Genomic DNA, 22,031 nt, shown 5'->3' on the forward strand with positions numbered 1-22,031 from the left:
CTTGTTCTGGTGAAGAGTATGGATACTAGTTAAATCTAGAAATTGATAATTAAAAAAAAGAAGTTTAAGTACATATGTTAGAAGTTTCAGGTTAACCACTAAACTCATCTTGAAATAGGTATTTTTTTTACTTCCAAATTATCAAGAAATGATACAGAGAAGACAACCAATGTAAAAGACAGTAGACTAAGTTCAACTATATCAATAATCACAGTAAGTGTGGATTAAATTCACTTTTAAAATAGACTGTCATATTGGAGTTTGTTTTCTTCTAATTCACCTGTTTTGTGTTTGTTTTTTTAATGGACCATTTATATTTGTTTTATTTATTCCAACACCCTAATAAGTACCTATATCTTTGATTCTTTTTTTTTTTTGCCACTCCTAAGGTTTTTATTTAAATTCAATTAATTAACATATAACATATTATTTGTTTCAGGGGTACAACTCTGTGATTTGTCAGTCTTATATAATACCCAGTGCTCATTACATCCATGCCCTCCTTAATGTCCATCACCCAGCTCCCTATCCCTCTTCTCTTCCCCTCCAGCAACCCTCAGTTTGTTTCCTAAGATTAAGCGTCTCTCATGGTTTGTCTCCCTCTCTGGTTTCATCTTGTTTCATTTTTTCCTCTCTTCCCCTATGATTCTCTGCCTTGTTTCTTAAATTCAACATATCAGCGAGATCATATGATAATTGTCTTTCTCTGAATTCACCTGTTTTTTTTTAAATTATTTTAATTTTAAGTAGGTTGCACACAATGTAGGGCTTGAACTCACAATCCTAAGATCAAGAGTCACACGCTTTACTGACTGAGCCAGTCAGGTGCCCCAGTCATAATGAAGTTTTAAAATATCCACCTACACAGTTTACAAGGTACATGTTGGCAACGTATACCTAAGACAAAATAACACAGGACAGCTGTAAAGAAAGAAATGGAAAAACATTCCCCTTCTCCATGGGGGTTACATTTCAAGACCCCCCAGCAGATGCCTGAAACCGCAGATAGTACCCAACCCTATATATGTTGTGCTCTTTCCTATACATACATACCTATGATAAAGTTTAATTTATAAATCAGGCACAGTAAGAGATTAACAACTAATAATAAAATAGAACAATTACAATGATATACTGTAATAAAAGCGATGTAAATGTGGTCTCTTTCTCTCTCAAAATATCTTCTTGTACTGAACTCACCCTTCTTATAATGGTGATGATGTGAAATGACACAATGCCTGTGTGATCAGTCAGGTGAGTGATGGAGACACCGTGACCTAGCTTTAGCTACGGCTGACCTTCTGACTTGTGGACTGCAGATGACCACAGGTGATTGAACCACAAATGCGAAACTGCAGCTAAGGGGGACCACTGTATAACAAACTGGCAATTAAAAAAAAAAAAAGGAAAGTAAATATAACAGTATTAACATCAGGCAAATTGGGATTAAAGGGAAATAGCATCAAATGGAAGGAGAGCAAAATCTCTTACGGATAAAATATGCAATTAGTCAAGGTGTCATGGCACAAACATTTATATACCTAAAAACATAGCTTCAAAATATATAATGCAAAAACTGATACCAAAATCAGAACAAAAAAACTTTTCTATAATCATAGTGTGATTTAACATACCCTTCTCAAAAATGCACATTTCAAAGGAATAAAAAATGTGAAAGGTTTTAATAAGCTTCACTATATAAGTCTAAATATACAGAAGTACACACACACACACACAAACACACACAAGTAAATAGAGGATACAAGCAACCAACAGCTTAAGACGTGATTATGTATTAGGCCACATATACACCAAGGTCCCCAAAGCATCAAAGCATAAGCCATATTCTCTGATCACCCCAGCACAACACAAGGGTAGTCATCTGGACTATTTCATTTAGACCGGCATCAGATGGGCAAAAATCTAAACGGCAGTTTGATGACGCTTCAGGGGAGTAGCATTTATAGTAACTTCAGGTAGGAGTATAAATTGGCAACGCCTTTTTACAAAGAAACTTGATATTATCTATCAAAATTTTAAATGTTATACCTTTGCTTCAGCAATTCTACTTCTAGAAATCCTTCATAAAAAAGTACACATAACTACAAAACAAATTTGTATAACACACAGCGCAATGCTAATTATAGCAGGAAAATAGTAAGACCCCAAGGATCTATCAACAGAAAAATAGTTAAATTATTTATAGTACACCCATTTCATAAAACGCCAAGCACCGACATGGAAAGAATCTCTGAGACTCTACAGTGATGCCTTTTTTTTTTTTCAAGTGTAAAAAATGCACCTGTATCATTCAAATTATGTTAAAATGAAAAATAAATAGAAAAAGGAATTGAAGAATACACAACATACTTTTTACTTCTGGAGAGTGACACGGTAGAGAACTTTCATTTTTTATATATGTCTCGACCGTTTGAATATTTCATGATTTGTACTGTTTGTATAATCCAAAAAAGAAAAGCCATTTTTCAAAATTTCTTATTTACTTCCCAGAAAAAGACTGGGATCTTTCTGTGCTTATTACAAATTTGATCAAACTCATTGGAGAGTACAGGACAAGTATCAACTTCCAACCGTTCCCTCTGCCAGGAACACTGTTCTCTCAGGTAAGTCTCACTCCTTCACTTCCTTCAAGTTTTCCACTTAAATATCATCTTATCTGAGAAAACTTCCTTGACTTTTCATATAAAATGACAACCTCCTACACCTATCCTACTACTCCCCAACTACTCCGCCCTGCTTTATATTTCACTAGAGTAATTTCAACACCTGTGTCTTAGTGTCCCTATCTCTAAAATGACGGTGATAACAGGACCTACCCCGCAGGGTTGATGTTAGGCTTAAATGAGCCAGAAGCCCTCCGATGAGTGCCTGGCTCTTAGTAGGAGCCACATTAGTCCGTGATTTTATGCCTCTTTTGCTGATGGTCTGCCTTCCCCCTATTACAAAGACAAGCCCAGGAAGAAAGGACTGTGTTTTATTCACTACTGCATCCTGAATGCCTGGAAAGTGCCTATCAGTAAATATTCATAGCTGTTGATGCCTGATTTAGTACTGCAGCCATATGCACAGACAGCTGAGATTACAAGAAAAAGACCAATTATTTTTAGGAAAAGCAAGCTTTCTGCACATTAGCAAGAATCATCTGTAATAATTCAATCTACTTTAAAGTATAATATTTAGCAGTATGACTCCTAGAAGCTTCAAACAGGGAAGTGGTATGGTACCATTTAATTCACTAATTTCTCAACACCAAATGGCAAAAGAAACTAAAACATAATGTGGAATGAGAAAACAAAAGCACAACTTACTTTTCATTCCTGTTTTTGATGCATGGCTGGTAGAGGACCTTGACAGCATTCCAGGCAGAACTGGAATCTTCCTTCAAGGTATCTTCCAATAGGGGGAACTTTGTGATACTTTTGGAACTTCCCAAAGATTCAATCACCAAGCTGTCTGAGTTTAAAAGCCACAGCTAAAGATAGGGAGAGAAAAGTCCAAGTACAAGCATATTATCGTCACCCTATCCATATCTCATATCACCACTAAAAAACAAAACACAAACAAAACTATAAAAATACCAGAAAAAAAAAAATGATAGGAGAACCCTATATATAATTTTTAAGTATGGTAAGTCTTTCAAAGTGTAACATCTGGTAGAGCCGCTGAGATCGTAAAGTTAAAAAAAAAAAAAAAAGACAACTAACTAGGAGAAAATATTTAATATGGAGATACCAAAGTTATTATGTGTAATATATAGAGCTCCCAGGAATCAATAAGGGGGCAAAAACAGCCCCACAGAAATAAAGACAAAGAATGTGAACAGAATTAAGAGAAGAAATGAGTGATAAACATATAAAAATGTTAAAATAACTAGTAATAAGGAAATGTAAAAATGATGTGCCACCCTTTTTCACTGATCCGATTGGCAAGAACAAAAAAAGGATAACATCCAGTTCAGCAGAGGGGTTTGGACTGCTGGTGGAAGAGTGTTTGGGGATTTGGATGCACCCTATCCACTGAGGGGCTCAGCTGGAGTCCGGCTTCAGCCTGATCCCGTGGGAGCTCTTGCAAGAACGGCACCTACAGATCTATCCCACCTCGAGACAGGAGGCCTCCGCTTTCTGTACCCCAGGGTCAAATCACTGGTGGGAGACTGAGCAGGCCAAGGGTGGAGAAGAGGGCACTTTCTGAACAAGGCGGCCCCTGTCATACAAAGGCACATCTCTGGAGACGAGGCAGCCGTGCGCCGTCAGCAGCCCACAAGTCTCAGCAGCTGGGAAATGGGTGCACCAGCCTGAGTAAGGAACATCTGGGTGGGGTACCAAGAATGTCTCACTATATGGGATAAATTAGTACAAGTTTTCTGGAAGGTGGTAATTATCAGTTTAAAAAACACAAATCCTAATACTGTCTTCGATTAGAAAGGTCTATTTCTAAAGAAGTACTAAAATGCACAAGCAAAGATTATTTTCATTGCAGCACTGTCTTCAACTGCCACACACTGGAATTCCAGTCATTAAAGACCCTGATCCACAATTACACTCACAAGAAGAATCCTTATGATATACTGTTGAGTGAGGTAAACATGATGAAGAAAAATGCTCATCCTGTGATTCGGGTATGTTTCACAAATAGAAAAGTAGAACGTGAGCGCACGAACATAGGGTTGTACAGAGAGAGGGAGAAAATGCTGAGGTGCACATACCGCACTGTTCACAATGTTTACCTTCAAATACGATGATATAAGACGAGGAGAGAAGACAAGATGGGGGAACACCACCTCCCTTACATTCTCCATGTTGTCTCAATGTTTCAAGAATGTATTATTTTTATAACAAAGAAGTTATTTATTTTTTTAAAGTATTTTATTTATTTATTTGACAGAGTGAGCAAGGGAGAGCGCAAGCAGGGTAAGCAGGGGAGGGAGAAGCAAGCTTGATGCGGGGGCTCCATCCCACGACCCTGGAATCATGACATGAGCCGAAGTCAGATGCTTAACTGACTGAGCCACCCAGGCACCCCTGAATTTAAATATCTATTAGCGGTAGGTTTAAGGTTTTTAGGTGTTTCCTATTCCTGAGTTTTAACCTGAAAAAACTTACAGTAAAAGAAAATTAAACTTGATTTCAGACTATGACTACAAGGCACACCAGTATTAACTTCAGTCAAGAAGTATGTTAGCTTTGGTAGAGACGATCTGGAGTCAGAGAGGCATGGGGTCCCCATAATGGAGGGCCAGCTACAAAGTGACACTTAACAACAACCTTAACTCTCTCCCTCCTTCTAGCTACCATGTTTTCCTATTAGCTCAGGAGTTCCTTGATGGCATTTTTTGTTCTTGAACACCTAGAATAGTGCCTGTAGAGTAAGAAATGCTCGATATATGGTTACTGGTTGAGTAAAAGAGATATGGAGGCAAAGAGACTGAGGTCCCAATTCTTGGATTTTCACATAAACGTGCCAAATTCTGTTTTGCAGACCATTATTTTTAACAGAAACAGTATAACATAAGATGCTTGTGGTACATGGAGGGGATGATTCTACCAACCGCAGGGCCTCTCATCCAAAACTTGCCACTACTTCTCAAACATCAGTGTGCAAAACTCAGGATCTCGAAGAGGTATATGTTCCCCATGTTCACTGCAGCACTATTTACAACAGCCGAGCTGCAGAAACAATCTAAATGTCCATCAGCAGATGAATGGATAAAGCAAATATGGTGCACACATACAGGGGAATATTACTCTTAAAAAAAGAAGGAAACCTTGCGCTATGCGACAACACGGATGAACTTTGAGGACAGTATGCCAAGTGAAATAAGCCAGACTCGGAAGGACAGGACTGCCTGATGCCACTTCCATAAGGAATTTAAAACAGTCTAATTCATAGAAGCTGAGAGTAGAATGGTGGTTGCCAGAGGCTTGGAGGAGGGAGAAATGGGGAGTTGCTCACTACAGGGTACAGAGTTTTAGTTAGGCATGATGATTAAGTTCTCGAGATCTGCCACACAATACTGTGCCTGTAATTAACAATACTGTTATCATGCACTTAAAAATCTATGAAGAGGGTAGGTCTCATGTTAAGCATTCTTACTACATACACACATACACAAAAACAGAAGCAACAGAACATATTTTAAACAGAAGAGTATCAAAAGGGAAAAATAGGGAAAAATCAATAGGGGAAAAAAAGTGACAGAAACAGAATTAAGTTATAGTGACCAAGAAAAGCCATTAACAGATTGGAGTAAAAAACTTTATTTTGTGGTGTGAGCAGGAATCAGGTTTTATTTCTCTCTATATCCCTAGTACCTAGAACATAGAGGCACTGGATCTTTTGCTATAAATTAAGGGAGTTTGATTTGTGAATTAAACTGATAAGATGAATTCAATTTTTGATCATTTATTTTCTAGACCTGAGAATTAAAGAAAAAAGAATGACAAGACTGAAGAATTTCTGAGACGCTGGATTACCAAGCTACAGAAAGCTGGGAGAAATCACTTCTTACCAAGATGTATGCTTTGCCATCATGACCTTGAATAGTGAATCTAAAAGTGCTTCTAGCAGCGGAGAGTTCCACCAGACACTGGGCGACAACATTCTGTACAAACTGAGACCTGTTTGAACAGAAATCAATTTTCACAATGTGCCTCTCATAATAACTCTAACTGGCAAGAGGAGCCAAAAATACCCACAGGGTGCCTAAAAGGCCGAGGTGTGCGCAGCCAGACTCTTCTATATGCTTCCCATTCCTTCACAGACTGTGCTCATGTGAATTTTAATACATTTTAATGTATTTGTATTTGCTCCAGTCTTCACATAACCTATTCTCCAATCCTTAACACACTTCCCGCCCCAAGCCTAACTATTTCCCTTGACTGAAGAAAAAATACTGTATTAGTCAAGTCAATATTCCATTTGTGCTGTAGCACATTAAACAGTGAGTAAGTTAAAAAAGAAGGCGAGATATTTCCTCCCCAACAGTAGACAGTATTATATACAATGTTTTTCATTTGCATCCCCTCAAAGAGTCAGAGCTGAGGCACAGAATCAAAGTATTTAAAGGAGGATAAATTCTAAAGTCATATTCAGATTGCCATAATTTTTAGATATCCATAAATGAACTGGAAGACACAGTACAGTTAACTTCTGTTTGTAAACTAAAAAGATTCAAAAAGAGAAAACGCTAATGGATTTAGTGGCCAATTTTTCTTTTTTTTTGAAAACACAGGAGTCATTTGAAAACTGACTCCTGTTTCAAATTTTAAATAAGTCAAATTAATCCCAGAAATAAGTATTCAAAAACCTAATGATGATGAAGTTATAAGACCTTGGATATCTGGCAAATAGAAGCACAAAAAACTTTCAGATTTATAAGATTTATATGATGAGCACATTTATTTATGCCACTATGTAATAAACCGTAAATGAATCCTCGAGTCTTGGTTTGGTTCAACTCTTTAAAAGCCTTTTTCAAAGGTTTTTATTTTTCTTTTCCAAATAAAGAGGGCTATAAATCAAAATGAATTCCCAAATAATCAATTGTACCTATCATTCTCCACATTTGAAATTACAGAATAAATTTAATTTGCTATTTGTACCTTGGTATGATGGAAAAATTTCTTTCAGATGGCTGAATAATTATCTCCGTCATATAAAACTTGGTGGTTTCTAGAAACAAAAAATAAGAAGATGTAAAATTTCCGTGCACTAACGTTTTCATGGTGGGCATGGTGGTCCTCATTACAACATCCCAAACTAAATACTTCATACACATCCTGGTAAAATTCGCATTCAATAAAAATTTTCCCAAAATGACTTAGTGTAAGACAACAATGCATTGATGACTACAAGGAGAGTGTCCTGAGACTTGAGAGGTCCTCATGTTTCAGAAGATATGCCCCAAGTGAATCTGGTACAACGACACTCTGTTCACACGCATGGAAGGTTAGAAAAACCAGCCACATCACAGCCCTAGCCCACTTACATAGAAACTAGTCATTTGATTTCGTCATTTTTATAGTCACAAACCTAGGAGTCACTGGAAAAGGCTTCTTAATCATAGTGTCCCAAAGCCCATGCAAAGATACTGTGAACCTCACGTCAGTATTTCCCAGAATCTCACTGAGTCTATTAATGTACAATTCCCAACAAATCTGGTTATCTCATTACTTAGTTTATAGAAGAATATAAACAGTAAACTAAATATCTTACAGAAGTGAATATAAACATAACCATTCTGAATTTTTAAAAAAATCCACGAAAAATGTTTCTTTTCACTATAAAGGAAATGCAAATTAAAAGGAGATACTCTTTAGCATCAAAAAAGTATTTGTGAATGACAAAATGCAGCAATGATGAAGATATGGAGAAATGGGTACCCTCATTCACATATTGCTGTCAGAACTGCAAATGATAGATTTCCAGAAAGCCACTTGATGAAGACCTTAAATATATTTTGATACCATCATTAAACACCTAAGAATTTATCTCAAAGAAATATTCATATCTATAAAAATGTATCTATAAAGATGCTCCTATTAATTAAACTGAAAACAAATTGTCTAAAAAATGAGAATGGCTGGGTTAAACAATTATACATTTTGGCAAGAGAATTCTATGCAGTCATTAAAAATGACATACCAAACAATTTTTAATTGTCTAAATAAGATGGAGAGTTATTCTCAGTACATTTTCTGAAAACATTTTCAATTGCTTAATATAACACACAAAAAAGGCACAAAAAATCAATAGACAGTAACAGAGTATTACATATCTAGAGCCATGATGATGAATTTATCTATTTCTCTTTTAAGTTCGATTTTCATTTTACTATTTTGAAACCATGTTACTAATGCAGAAATGAATCTTTTAACATTACAAAGTGATCCCTTTTATCCCAGCTGCTGTTAAACTATAATTTAATGCTACAATTTTAATCCTACAAGGTATTATTGTTACTGCTTTATGCAGTTAGCATCCACTTAATGTCTCCCACATATTTACCACTGTCTTTACCAATCCTTCTTGAACTTAGACCTTCTCTCCGGGATCATTTTCTTCTACCCACCACAGGTAGAATGATTTTCTTCCACAAGTATTTCTTTTAATAAAAAACCAAACCACTGGGGGCGCCTGGGTGGCACAGCAGTTAAGCGTCTGCCTTCGGCTCAGGGCGTGATCCCGGCGTTGTGGGATCGAGCCCCACATCAGGCTCCTCCACTAGGAGCCTGCTTCTTCCTCTCCCACTCCCCCTGCTTGTGTTCCCTCTCTCGCTGGCTGTCTCTGTAGAATAAATAAATAAAATCTTAAAAAACAAAAAAACAAAAAAAACCCCAAACCACTGGAAATGATTCTAGTTTTTGTCAGAAAACATCTTTGTCTTGATTCTTTCATATCAGAATATTTTCGCCATATAAAATTCTAGGTTAACAGTTTTTAATCTTTGTGCACATTGACACTATCACTCCGTTGTCTTCAAACTACCAATATTATTGCTCCTTTGAAAGTGATCTGTCATTGTTCTTCGGTTGTTTTTAAGATGTTCTGGCTTTTGTTTGAGTATCATTATGTATGTCTTGCTATAGACTTCTTTTTATTTATCTTACTTGGGTCTCATTTAATTAGAATTCATTGGACCTCCTCGATCTGTAGCTTACTGTTTTCTATCACTTTTGTAAAATTCTCAGCAATTATCTCTTCAAATATTGCCCCTTATATTTCTCTTCCTTCCAGAAGTCTGACTAAAAATATGTTAGAGTATGGCGGTTCCTCAAAAAGTTAAAAATAGGGGTGGCCTGGGTGACTCAGTCGTTAAGCGTCTGACTTCGGCTCAGGGCATGATCCCAGGGTCCTGGATCGAGCCCTCCATCGGGCTCCCTGCTCTGTTGGGAGCCTGCTTCTTCCTCTCCCCCTGCTTTTGTTCCCTCTCTTGCTGGCTGTCTCTCTCTCTGTCAAATAAATAAATAAAATCTTAAAAAAAAAAAAGTTAAAAATAGAACTACCTTATGATTCAATTATTGTACTACTAGGTATTTACCCAAAGAATAAAAAAAAATACTAATTCAAAGTGATACATGCACCCTGATATTTACAGCAGCATTATCAACAATAGCCAAATTATGGAAAGAGTCCAAATGTCCACTGACTGATGAATGGTATGTCTCTCTCTCTCTCTCCCTCTCTCCCTCTCTATATATAGACACACACACACACGCTGGAATATTACTCAGCCATAAAAAGAATGAAATCTTGCCATTTGCAACAATGTGGATGGAGCTAGAGAGTATTATACTAAATGAAGTAAGTCAGACAAAGACAAATACCATATGATTTCACTAATATGTGAATTTAAGAAACAAAACAAATGGGGGCGCCTGGGTGGCTCAGTCAGTTAAGCATCTGACTCTTGATTTTGGCTCAGGTCATGATCTCAGGGTCGTGAAATCAAGCCCTGAATTTGGCTCAGCACTGGGCGTGGATCCTGCTTAAGATTCTCTCTCTCCCTCTGCCCCTCCCCACCTGACTCTTGCTCTCTCTCTTAAAAAAAATCATAGAGGAAAAAAAGAGAAAGGAGAATCAAGAAACAGACTCTTAACTACAGAGAACAAACTGATGGTTATGAGAGGGGAGGGGTGGCGGGGTGGGTTAAGCAGGTGATGGGGATTAAGGAGCGCATTTGTTTAATGAGCACCAGGTGTTGTATGTAAGTGCTGAATCACTAAACTGTACACTCGAAACTAATATTACAGTATATGTTAACTGGAATTTAAGTAAAAACTAAAAAAATTTAAAAAAACACATTAGTTCTTCTTGGTCTATGTTTTATGTCTCACTCTCTCCTATATTTTTTGCCTTCTTGTCTCTCTGTGCTGGATTATGGATTTTTCTTCTTATCTATCTTCTATTCATTAATTCTTTCTCCCAAGTTGTACCTAATCTGCCTTTAAATCATCCACTAAAGTGGTGCCTGGGTGGCTTAGCTGTTAAGCGTCTGTGTTCGGCTCAGGTCAGGAGCCCAGGGTCCTGGGATCGAGTCCCGCATCAGGCTCCTTGCTCAGCAGGGGGTCTGCTTCTCCCTCTCCCTCTGTTGCTCCCCCTGCTTGTGCTCGCTTGCTGTCTCTCTCTGTCAATATATAAAAACTTTAAAAAAAAAATCATCCGCTAAATTCTAAATTTCCATTATATAGTTTTTAGAAAATCTATTGTGGATCTTTTCCAAATATGCTTGCTGTTGTTTCCCTTGCCTTTTGATACCTTCAAACCTCTTACATTGTTCAATAAAGGAAAAGCATGACTGCTCCAGTTTACGTCTGATAATTCTAATAGCAGAAGTCTGTTTCTGTTGTTTGCTGTTTTTGTTAGTTCTTGCTGATGGAAGTCTAGTCCACTTGTGTGCTTATTTATCTTTGGTTGTATGGGGAACGGTGTACTTGACAAATTATTTATGGGAATAATATGAGTTTTACAATGATGGTATTTTACTCCAGAGGTGATCTGCATTTGATTTTGCCGGGCATACAGGTGTTACAGTAAGTCCCAGTCTGACTAACCAAGTTCAAGACTTGAAGTCCCTAAAGAGCCGAAGGATTGATACTGGTCTGTAATCTCACAGGGCTCTTCCACTTCTGATTCACCTTCACAGTAAGGGTACAATTTTTGTGTAGTCACCTTCAGGTTCCCTTTTGTGTAGTCTTTAAGTCCTACTGCTCAAAGCAATCAAACTAAAAGTTCTGATTTTACAGAACTGGCATATTGCAGGGAAAAAGGGGCTTCAACTTTGTGTGAAACTTTGAGTTTGCTCTTGTAGTAATTTACCCATAAATTTTCTATTTATCTTGATCTTCATTCCTTCCTGTGGATTCCAATCACCATTTGGTATCTTTCACTTCAGCCTGAAGAACTTTCTCTAGCATTTTTGTAGAGAAGATCCGCTAGTAATGCATAACTTCCATCTATTTATATGAAAACGCTCTTATTTTGCCTTTTTTTTTTTTTTGTGGACAGTTTTGCTGGATATAGAATTATTAGCTGACAGGGTTTTGTTTTGTTTTTTTAATTTCCCCCCCGGCCCCCAGCATCTTGACTATCTCATTTTAGTGTCTTCACTATTTCTGCAAAAAGTCAGCCTTAATTGTATTATCAAGTCCCTGTATGTGATGTTTCATTTTTCTCTTGTACTTTCAAGATACTCTCTTCATCTTTGGCATTTAACAGTTTGACTACAAAATGCCTGGGTGAAGTGTTCTGTGTGTTTATCCTACTTTTCACTGCAATTCTTGGATCTAAAAGTTAGTATTTTTCAGCAAATTTGCCAAGGTTTCAGCCATTGTTTTCTACCAATATTTTTTCCTGAGTTATTCTTTTTCTTCTTACCTCTGAGATTCCATTTACACATTAACTGTAACATTTGATATTGTCCCACAAATCTCTGAGGTCCTGTCCATCTTGATCCTGACTTTTTTCTCTCTGTTCTTTGCATTGGTTAATTTCTATTACTATACCTTCAAGTTCAGTGATTATTTTTTCTTCTGTCATCTCAAGTATGTAGTTTAGCTGACCTAGTGAATTTTTTAGTTACTGTACTTTTCAGCTCTGTAATTACCAGTGGTTCTTTCTTTGAAGTTTCCAATTTGTTGAGATTTGCTATTAGTTCACTCAAGAGTTTTTTCCCCCTTTCAATTCTTAGCCATATTTATAATAGCCACTTTAACATCGTTGTCTACTCAATCTAATATTTGCGCTTATTCAGCACCTGTTTATTGAGTCCTGTTTTTGAGTATCAATCACTCTTTTCTGTTTCTCTGCAGTTCTAATAATTTCTAAATGGAATAGGACATTGTATGTAATATAATGTTGCTATTCTGGATTTTGTTTTATTCTTTTAAGGGTTGTTGGCTTATAATAGTCAATTAACTTAGTCATACTGGACATGTAGTGGGCCCTTTCAGTTGAGAAACCAAAGCCCCAGCTCTAGAAAATAGCCTTGTAATGTGTTTTCAGTATTTTTGTTCTTTGATAATTTCCTATACTCTGTTGTCTCTATTCTTTCTGTCTAGAATTACTATTAGCTAGATATTGACTATCCTAAAAGTTTCCATTCATTCATTCATTCAACAAATATTTACGGGGTACCCACTATATGCCAGATATTTAGTGCTGAGGTTATAGTGATAAATGAGATAGACACTATCTCTGTCCTCAGGAAAATAACATGATGATTTTTTTTTCTATAATTCCTCTCCAATTTTCAATCTCTGAATTTTGGTTTGATTTATGAGATAAGACAGTTCCTTAATTTCCTTTATAGTCCTTTGATTAGGTTTTTTAAGCAACCACATCTTTAATTCTATATTCTCTGAATTATGAAGGCAATATTATTCCATTTCTCTAAGAATATTATTTTTGTTAAAGATTTTCTTCTGTTTTATACACACTTCGTTTCTTCTCAGTGCCTTTATTATGTTTACTTCATCATTTATCTACTTCGGTCTCTTTCATAGTTGAGGTTTGCTCAAATATTTTTTTATTCTCACCAATCCATTCATATTTAAAGTGTAAGGTAATAAAATGCTGACAGGAAACTCTTAGGTGTAAGTACAAGGCTTGTTGACTGTAGGATGGCTGACTCTAAGCTCATTTTACTGTTGAAGGACCCTTACGAATCAGTGTCTGCACATCTCTTCCATTTTCCGAGAAAGAGGCGTCTAAAGTCCTGCCTTGAGAGTATAAACAAGTGGTAAATAGAGGAGGAATCTTACGAGTCTTACAGCTCCATGTAAAAATTTTGAATTAATCACCCTTCCTCCAGCCCCTTGTCTCAGACTGCTTTCCCTGTTACCTGCTGCCTCCAAATTCCGATCAGACCAGCTCTGAGGCTCTACAGCAAGTACTGGCTCACTCCTCACTCAGATTATCTACGGACACTGAGGTTGCAACTTCCTCCATACTGACAAGTGTGTTCCCACACCTCCCAGCTTTACAGCTTCCAAGAGTCTGCTTATACCTCTTGTTTACCTCACTGTTGTTTCCTCTCCATTTTTCTTTGTCTCTGTAGATGTACATCGTTTTTATTCCTTAACTGACATTTTAACTGGGCTTCAGGGGGACAAATAAAAAAAATCAATTCACCTAATTTGACTGGAAGCCTTAAAATTTTCTGAGTTGTTGCTTAAAGAGCTTGCTTTCATTCTCCAAAATGACATTGAGGGTGGCATTCTTTACCCCTACTCATCCTTCCTTTTCTATTCACTCTGAGCAAATAACTACTTACAAGATTCTGATAATTTTAAAATACAAACAAAAAAGACCACCATCTGCCTTCTCTTAGGTAAACTAGCTTCACTTAAATCACATCTTCTAGTTAATCACATGAAAAACAATTACTCGTTGTCACCAACAAAGCTAATGTAGCTTGCTGTAGCTCTCCAGACATTTTTACACCATATCTTTAAATAACGATGCCATTTAATTATCAGGATTTTATTACATTTGAAAGTGGTATACCATAGACTTTACATAAATATAATGAACACTGTTGGGAAAAGAACAAGGAACAGAGTACAGAACTCAGAATCTGTTTCTTCCATTTCAACCCCCAGCCCTAAAATACACCCTGAGGCAGAGGGCAGCCAAGAAAACTTCTTCATCGTCTCTAGCAACCAACAATTCTGACTGAGGAGTTGTACTGAGAAAAAAGCTCCACTATTCTTTAGGACGAACCCAAGAACAAACTTTATACTATTGCTTTATATCCACAGAGAGGATATGAAATATTGAAAATGACCCAGCTTCTTAATGCTTAAAACTCAATACTATGTACTTATAAAGGTCAAAATACACAAACTACTTGGCATATTGGATGATATGTTAGCTGATTTCTATTTTTAAAATAATCAACTCTACAACATATATTAGTTATCTATCTTCCATACAGATTTCCTATAAGATCTCCTTCTACTCTTTTTAACAAGAAGGCAATCATTTTGGCTTTTTATTATGAAATTCTTACCTGATGACATGGTCTCTCCCAACATCACCTTGCAACGCTTACAAATTACTTTGGTATTTGCCTTTGGTTTCTGTAGAACAGAAAAATGTCATTTAAATGTCATTCAGCTTTTCTTAAAAGGAATATATAATTTTAACATAGTCTCTAGAGTATACATTGAACTTTACATTTTATTTTGCCCTCTACTAAATACTGGGAACACATTTAGCTTGTGTGCATAATTCACATGCACAGAGATCATTTTTTTTTTCAAATCTAAAGACAGAATAATGAACAGACTGATTTTTCCAAACTTAGCCACTTTCTTGATAACCTAACTGTTGTAAATAATTTGAACAGGAAGCACCTTACATTTCTAAATAGCACTTCCAAACATCCATTACTGTTTAGGCGAGGCAGATGATGGCCAACAAAGGCAGGGAGAGTAGGTGACTCGTCCCAATTTATGTGTCTAGAAAACAGGAGAACCAAAAACTGGAGCCATTATTTTGACTCCCCGTCCAGTGTAACTTATGTAAGAGTAATCTATAATTCATAACCACTCATCAGAAGTCAAAAATATTTAACCCATTCATCTAATTCTATTTTTCCACTTAAGACACTCATTGTAACTGGAAAAACTGGAGAGTGTTCTGAGACAAATTTCTGAAGCATTCTTAAATTCAAAAATCCAAATTAATCATTTGGGATACAGATTAAATGGCTAGCATCCATCTAATCATTAAGCAAACAAAAAAAAAATGTTCTTTTACATTCAGCGAACAGATTGGTGGTTACCAGAGGAAGGGACTGGAGTGGTAAAAATGGATGAAGGGGGTCAAAAGGTACAAATATCCAGTATAGAACTGGAAGTCATGGGGATGTAATGTACAGAATAGCAACGACAGTTAATAATACTGTATTATATATTTAAAGTTGCTAAGAGTAGATCTTAAAAGTTCTCATCACAAGAAAAAAAATTTTAGTTATATATGGTAATGGATGTCAACTAGACTTATTATGGTGAATATTTTGTAATACATACAAATATTGACTCATTATATACCTAAAAGTAGTATAATGCTATATGTCAGTTATACCTCAACTTAAAAAAAAAAACTTACTGATTTGTAGTTTTTTAGAAGAGGTTACGTTATAAGCAATAGCATGGTGGTTAAGAGCCCCGAGTCTGGGTCAGACTTCCTGAGTTTCAATCCCAGTGCTGTTATTTACTACACACATGACCTTGAGCAAGTTAATTAACCTAATTTGCTTTCCTCATCTGTAAAAGGGAGTTAATAGTAGTGCTTAACTCACAGCGTTATTAGGATTTAAAAAGGAGTGTGTCCTGGGCACATGGCAACTACGAAGTGGATGTTACATAAACAAAATAAACTTCTGGCACACTTCAATCAATATAGGCTGAAAACCCATCCCTTCCCACAAAGGGACCAATTTTTTGCCTTTTACTGGGCAGCCACTGTGTATTAAGAATCTACCAAAAAAAAAAATGTTTTTGTCACATCCATAGCAATATCTTTGTTAAATCTCTTCAACATTCCGCTCACACAGATACACTGCAACATGGCAGAAGTCGCATAAAAGTGGGCAGGGAGAAGGAATTTCTGAAACTCTGGCCACCTGAGGTCATCTCTTCTTGGAAACCACAGAATAGAGTGCTGGTCTAAGTAACGAGTGAGTGCCTTTCTGATGGGGGATAACGTATGTATTGATCTAAGGAATCTTAACTGATTAAGGTAAGTCTGAGTCCAATTACATTTTCCTTAGCATTAATCACTATTTCCTGAAAAACTACATAAAAGGCATATTTAAACTGAGTTCCATGGATGTGCTGCTAGTAACTGATAGAACTGATATTTGAATCTAGATCCTTTCGATGCTAAAACTTGTGCTTCTATGTCCACAATAGCCAAACTATGGAAAGAGCCCAGACATCCATCAACAGATAACAATAATGTGGTATATATATAGACAATGGAATACAACTCAGCCATCAAAAAAAAAATTATATCTTGCCATTTGCAATGACGTGGATGGAACTAGAGGGTATTATGCTAAGCAAAATAAGTCAATTAGAGAAAGATAATCATATGATCTCACTCATATGTGGAATTTAAGAAACAAAACAGAGGACAACAGGGGAAGAGAGGAAAAACTAAAACAAGATGGAATCAGAGGGGGGACAAACCATAAGAGACTTTTTTTTTTTAAAGATTTTTTATTTATTTATTCGACAGAGATAGAGACAGCCAGCGAGAGAGGGAACACAAGCAGGGGGAGTGGGAGAGGAAGAAGCAGGCTCATAGCGGAGGAGCCTGATGTGGGGCTTGATCCCAGGACTCTGGGATCACACCCTGAGCTGAAGGCAGACACTTGACCGCTGTGCCACCCAGGCGCCCCAAGAGACTCTTAATCGTAGGAAACAAACTGAGGGCTGTTGGAGAAGAGGTGGGTGCTTTAAAGCACTAATAACGCTATGAGTTAAACACTACTATTAACTCCCTCTTACAGATGAGGATGGGTAACTGGGTGATGGACATTAAAGAGGGCACATGATATAATGTGCACTGGGTATTATATTGAGGAATCACTGAACTCTACCTCTGAAACTAATAATACATATGCTAATTAATTGCATTTAAATTTTTTTTAAATTTTAAAAATAAATAAATAAAACTTGTGCTTCTAAGCACTATGTCAAGTGTTTTCCAAACTAATTCATAGAATCAGTTCAATGGGTTATGGCCTGCATTTAAAAAAAAAAAAAAAGAGATGAAACAGAGGGGCACCTGGGTGGCTCAGTCAGTTAAGCATCTGACTCTTGATTTCAGCTCAGGTCATGATCTCAGGGTCATGAGATAGAGCCCCGTGTCAGGGTCTGGGCATGGAACCTGCTCAAGATTCATTCTCTCCCTCACCCTATGCCCCTCCCCCCCATGCTAGCTCTCTTTCTTATATATAATAAAAATAAAATTAAAAGATGAAATGGAACAGAAATATCACAGTACTTCAAACACAGTGTAAGTGCTGCTTCAAGAAACTTTTACTTGACATGTGTTTGTGTGTGTGTATATGTGTTATCAGATCTTGATATAAGAAACGTATTTCTGGGGCGCCTGGGTGGCTCAGTTGGTTAAGCATCTCCCTTTGGCTCAAGTCATGACCTCAGGGTCGTGGGATAAAACCCCGCATTGGGCTCCCTGCTTGGTGGGGAGTCTGCTTCTCCCTCTCCCTCTACCCCTCCATTTGTGTTCTCTCTCTCAAATAAATAAATAAAATCTTTTTTAAAATATGTATGTCTTACTTTAATTAGAGGTCAAAACAAGTCCAAGCCACAGATATAGAAACTAAGGCAGGTGCCAATCTGTTCAGGTGTAGGTAAGGGTACAGGAAGAAGACAGCTCAGAAATCAGGTATGTTCAACTGTAAAGTTTGACATTTGGGCAGTTTCATGCTTTCTTACAATAAAATCTATCTGTATGGCTTTTTAAAGGACCTATTTTGTACAAGTTAAATCAAACCATCCTCATTAAATCTTACGAAAAACTAAAGACTTTACTAAAAACTAATACAGGGTATTGGAGTAGAAATGCTTGAGAAGAAGAAATTTTTCTATTCAGAGCAGAAAATTTTTCTTCAGTGCTCTGTTACATGTTTCATTTATAATTGCTCTTACAGCATATTTTGCCTTGTCTTTCAATAAAGCAGGAAAAGTGGTATTTGTTGGTTTATAAAAAAAGGAGTCTACCTTTTCAAGACACTGGTAATCAGGATTTTAAAATGTGATCAATAAAAAGCAAATTATCTCAAACAACCAAATGTGTGCATTTTGATTCAAACAAATAGACAGTAGAAGGTACCTTTAATATAACTGGTAAAATCTGTAAATGGCCTGTATTTTAGCATCAAATAATAATTGTTCATTTTGTCAAATATGAAATGACACTTTGGCTATTTAAAAAAGAAAAATCCATATGGGATGAAATGACATAACGTCTGGGATTTGCTTTAAAGCACTCCAGCGGGGGGGGAGGGGAGGAAATTAAAGGGACAGATGAAGCCTCCTTTATGAATCAAGATGATTGGTATACTGAGGTTCACAGTTCTTTCCTTTTTACATTTCTGAATGTTTACAAAGTTCAACACATTAGTCTAAGAAAAAAAAAAACAGCCTTATGGATTTAACAAAACAAATGACTGAAATCAATAAATTATTGCCAAGTACTCCAGGAAAGAAAAAAAAAGTAAAGCTGCTAGTCACACTTGCCAGCTGTGATATAATCAAAGTTCAATTTCGTCTGTTCTTTAAAAGATAGGGAGAAGTTACAGTGTGACCATGCTTTCTAAGTCTAGAATACTATTATGAATCTTATAAAAGGGTGAGGTGCCATCTTTATCAACCTATTATAGGATGCTGGTAGACACAAAAAATAGCATGAAACAATAAGTAAATGCAAGAAATAAGGAAATCTTCAGGAGGTGTCTTTTGAAGACAAAAGGTATAGACACCCACATTAACAGGCACAAATAACATCCAGTACACTCAAAAGGGGCATTGAGGGAAAGAAGTGCTGGGTTTTGTTTATGCTATTTTTTAAATCAGGTCTTTTTAATTAAAATATTACAGCACTCTAAATTTTGTTTAAAGAGAAACTCTGTTTCATAATGCATTTCTCTTGACCGATGCTTAAAGGACATAATAAAGCAAATTGTGCGATGAAGCAGCCTAACAGTGTGGGAACTCGACAGAGCAAACATCAAAGAAAGACCTTGTTGTGGACTAATTAAATCAATATATCTGAGAGACGGCACCACTGCTCAGAGATGTGGATTAGCCTCCTATCCTCGTTTTTATTTCCCTTTGTGTTGCTTCAATTTCTAAGGACCCTTGATATTGTCTCGCCAAAAAAATGTTTCCCAAGAGATACCATTAGGATGCTGTGTCACCATGTGACATTTCAAAACCCTGCTAGATGGCCAGACTTGGTGATATGAGAAATAGGTTTTCAATAGCACAGAGCAGCCTTGTTCCCACAGGAGCCTTGAGAGCACTGTTTAAGCAGTCCCTCCAAATATATGTTACTATTTTGGTCACAGGCATACTCTTGCAACGGCTGCAATATGTAATTAAAGAGAACTTCCATCTAGGCTAACTTGGAAATAATCTCGTCAAAGCAGCCTGTCATGGCAGAAGTTTCCCACAGTCTCCTTGTTACTAAACACCGTCATGTCTGAGTATAAAGGGTCTTCCTTTAACGCATATGATGATTATTCACAATTGAGAGAAATTCTTGTAAATGGCATCATATAACTCATAAAGACGTAAATGTGAAGAATATATTTCCATACAGAGTGCAGAGTTTATCTAAAAAGGGAAATTCATGGTTTCTCTTATTTAATCTTTCTCCTCTCTTCTACTCACACCTTGCAAATATTTCAAAAATTTATAGCTTAATCACAAGAAAGTTAAAATACATAGCACAGTAAAGTATTAGTATGTACATTTAGATTAAAATATGATTTTAACATAACCATTTTAAACATAACAGATTTATATTAACTTCTTACCATTTATTTTTGAAAACTATACAAGGATAAAGTATTATAATTTTAAGCAAACCATATTTAGGTAAAGGGATGGGTGCTTATGGTGACAGATAAGGCACTTAAATAATTCTGATAACTTTAATTTTTGATGAACTTCCTTAATTTGCCCTCAAAATATAAAACAGTGCTATAAACTAACTTACAACCTGAGAGCTGCCCAACTTGCACATTTCCTGAAGTGGTTCAGTTTTCGTTACAAAAATTAAATGAATTTTAAATGAAATTTAAGGTACGATGCTTTTATTCCTACTGATAATCAGAAGTTAAAATGAAGATTCTCTGGCAATGATTTTCTTTACTTTTAAATCACATCTGTGTTGACTTGCCATCAGGAGAATGATTTCTCACACGTCGATGCCATTGATTTTCTTCTAAAGTAAGGTAAACCACTTGTTCTCTGCAGTGAAAGGAAACTGCGTTCGCCCTAAAGCAGCTTCTCTAGCAAGGGCCACCGGACCTCACACTGTCAGCCACCAACTTGGAGTCGGCCGCACAAGCTCCATTTCCACATTTGGACTCCTCCACTTTCTCTTTTTCCTTGATGGCATCTGCTTTTATGACATCAGCAGAAGTCTTAACTGTGGGCAGACACGGAAATACCTAGGCCTAACTGTATAGTACGTATCTTGGAATAAAAGAACACTTTTAATTTAAATCAGACTATATAGATTATGGTACGTTGTCCTAAAAACAAGAAAGGAGGGCATTTTGGTTTGTAAAATGGCAACATTCCCAATTCTATGCATGAAAATGTCTTCTTTCCCTTCTTCCTCCAGCCCCTTAAAAGCTGTTCTGGTCTAAGGCCATATGCTCTCCTCTATCAACAGAGCAGAGCTGGTGAATAGAGGCAACTGAAAATCACGGAGTTTGGTCCCCGGAACAGTCTGTGTAGCATGCTTTAATTAAGAAAAGATAGGAGAAAGATAGGAGAAACCAGTTTCTAAGCCAACCTCCAAATTAGCATTTATTTTGAAAAGATATTTTACCAATTTAAAATGGTTCTCAGAAGAAGGACAGTGTGTCTCCACTGGGGCTGATTCAGGTCTTGGCTGCCATAAATCACTTCTTAAATTCACCAAGAAGAAAGAGTCTCCAATAAAACAGTCATTCTCTTGCGGATGAAGTGGCTTATTAGCAAAGGGGTCAGGATGACAACACCATTCTTCAACCAGAGCTCCCCAGTTCTCACTCGGCAATGGGAGCACCCTGACGAGCTTTCTAGCAGAGAGAGGAAAAACAATTTTTTAAAGAACAAAATGGAAATACAGCATTTTCTTAATTAAATCAGCATGAAAGATGAAACTCATTAACCACATTGTCTGCAATGATAATTTTTCCCCCAGATTACAAAAGTAATATATACTTAGGATAGGCAGCTTGAAAATGTATAAAG

General features: G+C 36.7%; 1 protein-coding gene across 8 annotated transcripts in view; it reads right to left on the reverse strand.

The window, feature by feature from the left end:
• Positions 1 to 22,031, reverse strand: part of UBE3D (ubiquitin protein ligase E3D) — a 150,883-nt gene that overhangs the window by 104,595 nt on the left and 24,257 nt on the right. For all 8 annotated transcript variants that reach the window (XR_004622040.1, XM_034647910.1, XM_034647912.1 and 5 more), the window contains 5 exons: positions 21,625 to 21,856; positions 15,032 to 15,101; positions 7,623 to 7,692; positions 6,530 to 6,638; positions 3,330 to 3,493 (listed from right to left, as the gene is read on the reverse strand). Coding sequence is in view for 7 of the 8 variants with exons in the window: in XM_034647910.1 (XP_034503801.1) it covers positions 3,330 to 3,493; positions 6,530 to 6,638; positions 7,623 to 7,692; positions 15,032 to 15,101; positions 21,625 to 21,856 (645 nt within the window). In the remaining variant the exon portion in view is untranslated. The remainder of the gene's footprint in view (positions 1 to 3,329; positions 3,494 to 6,529; positions 6,639 to 7,622; positions 7,693 to 15,031; positions 15,102 to 21,624; positions 21,857 to 22,031) is intronic.

Source organism: Ailuropoda melanoleuca, chromosome 19, assembly GCF_002007445.2.
Source record: "Ailuropoda melanoleuca isolate Jingjing chromosome 19, ASM200744v2, whole genome shotgun sequence".
NCBI classification, from domain to species: Eukaryota; Metazoa; Chordata; class Mammalia; order Carnivora; family Ursidae; genus Ailuropoda; species Ailuropoda melanoleuca.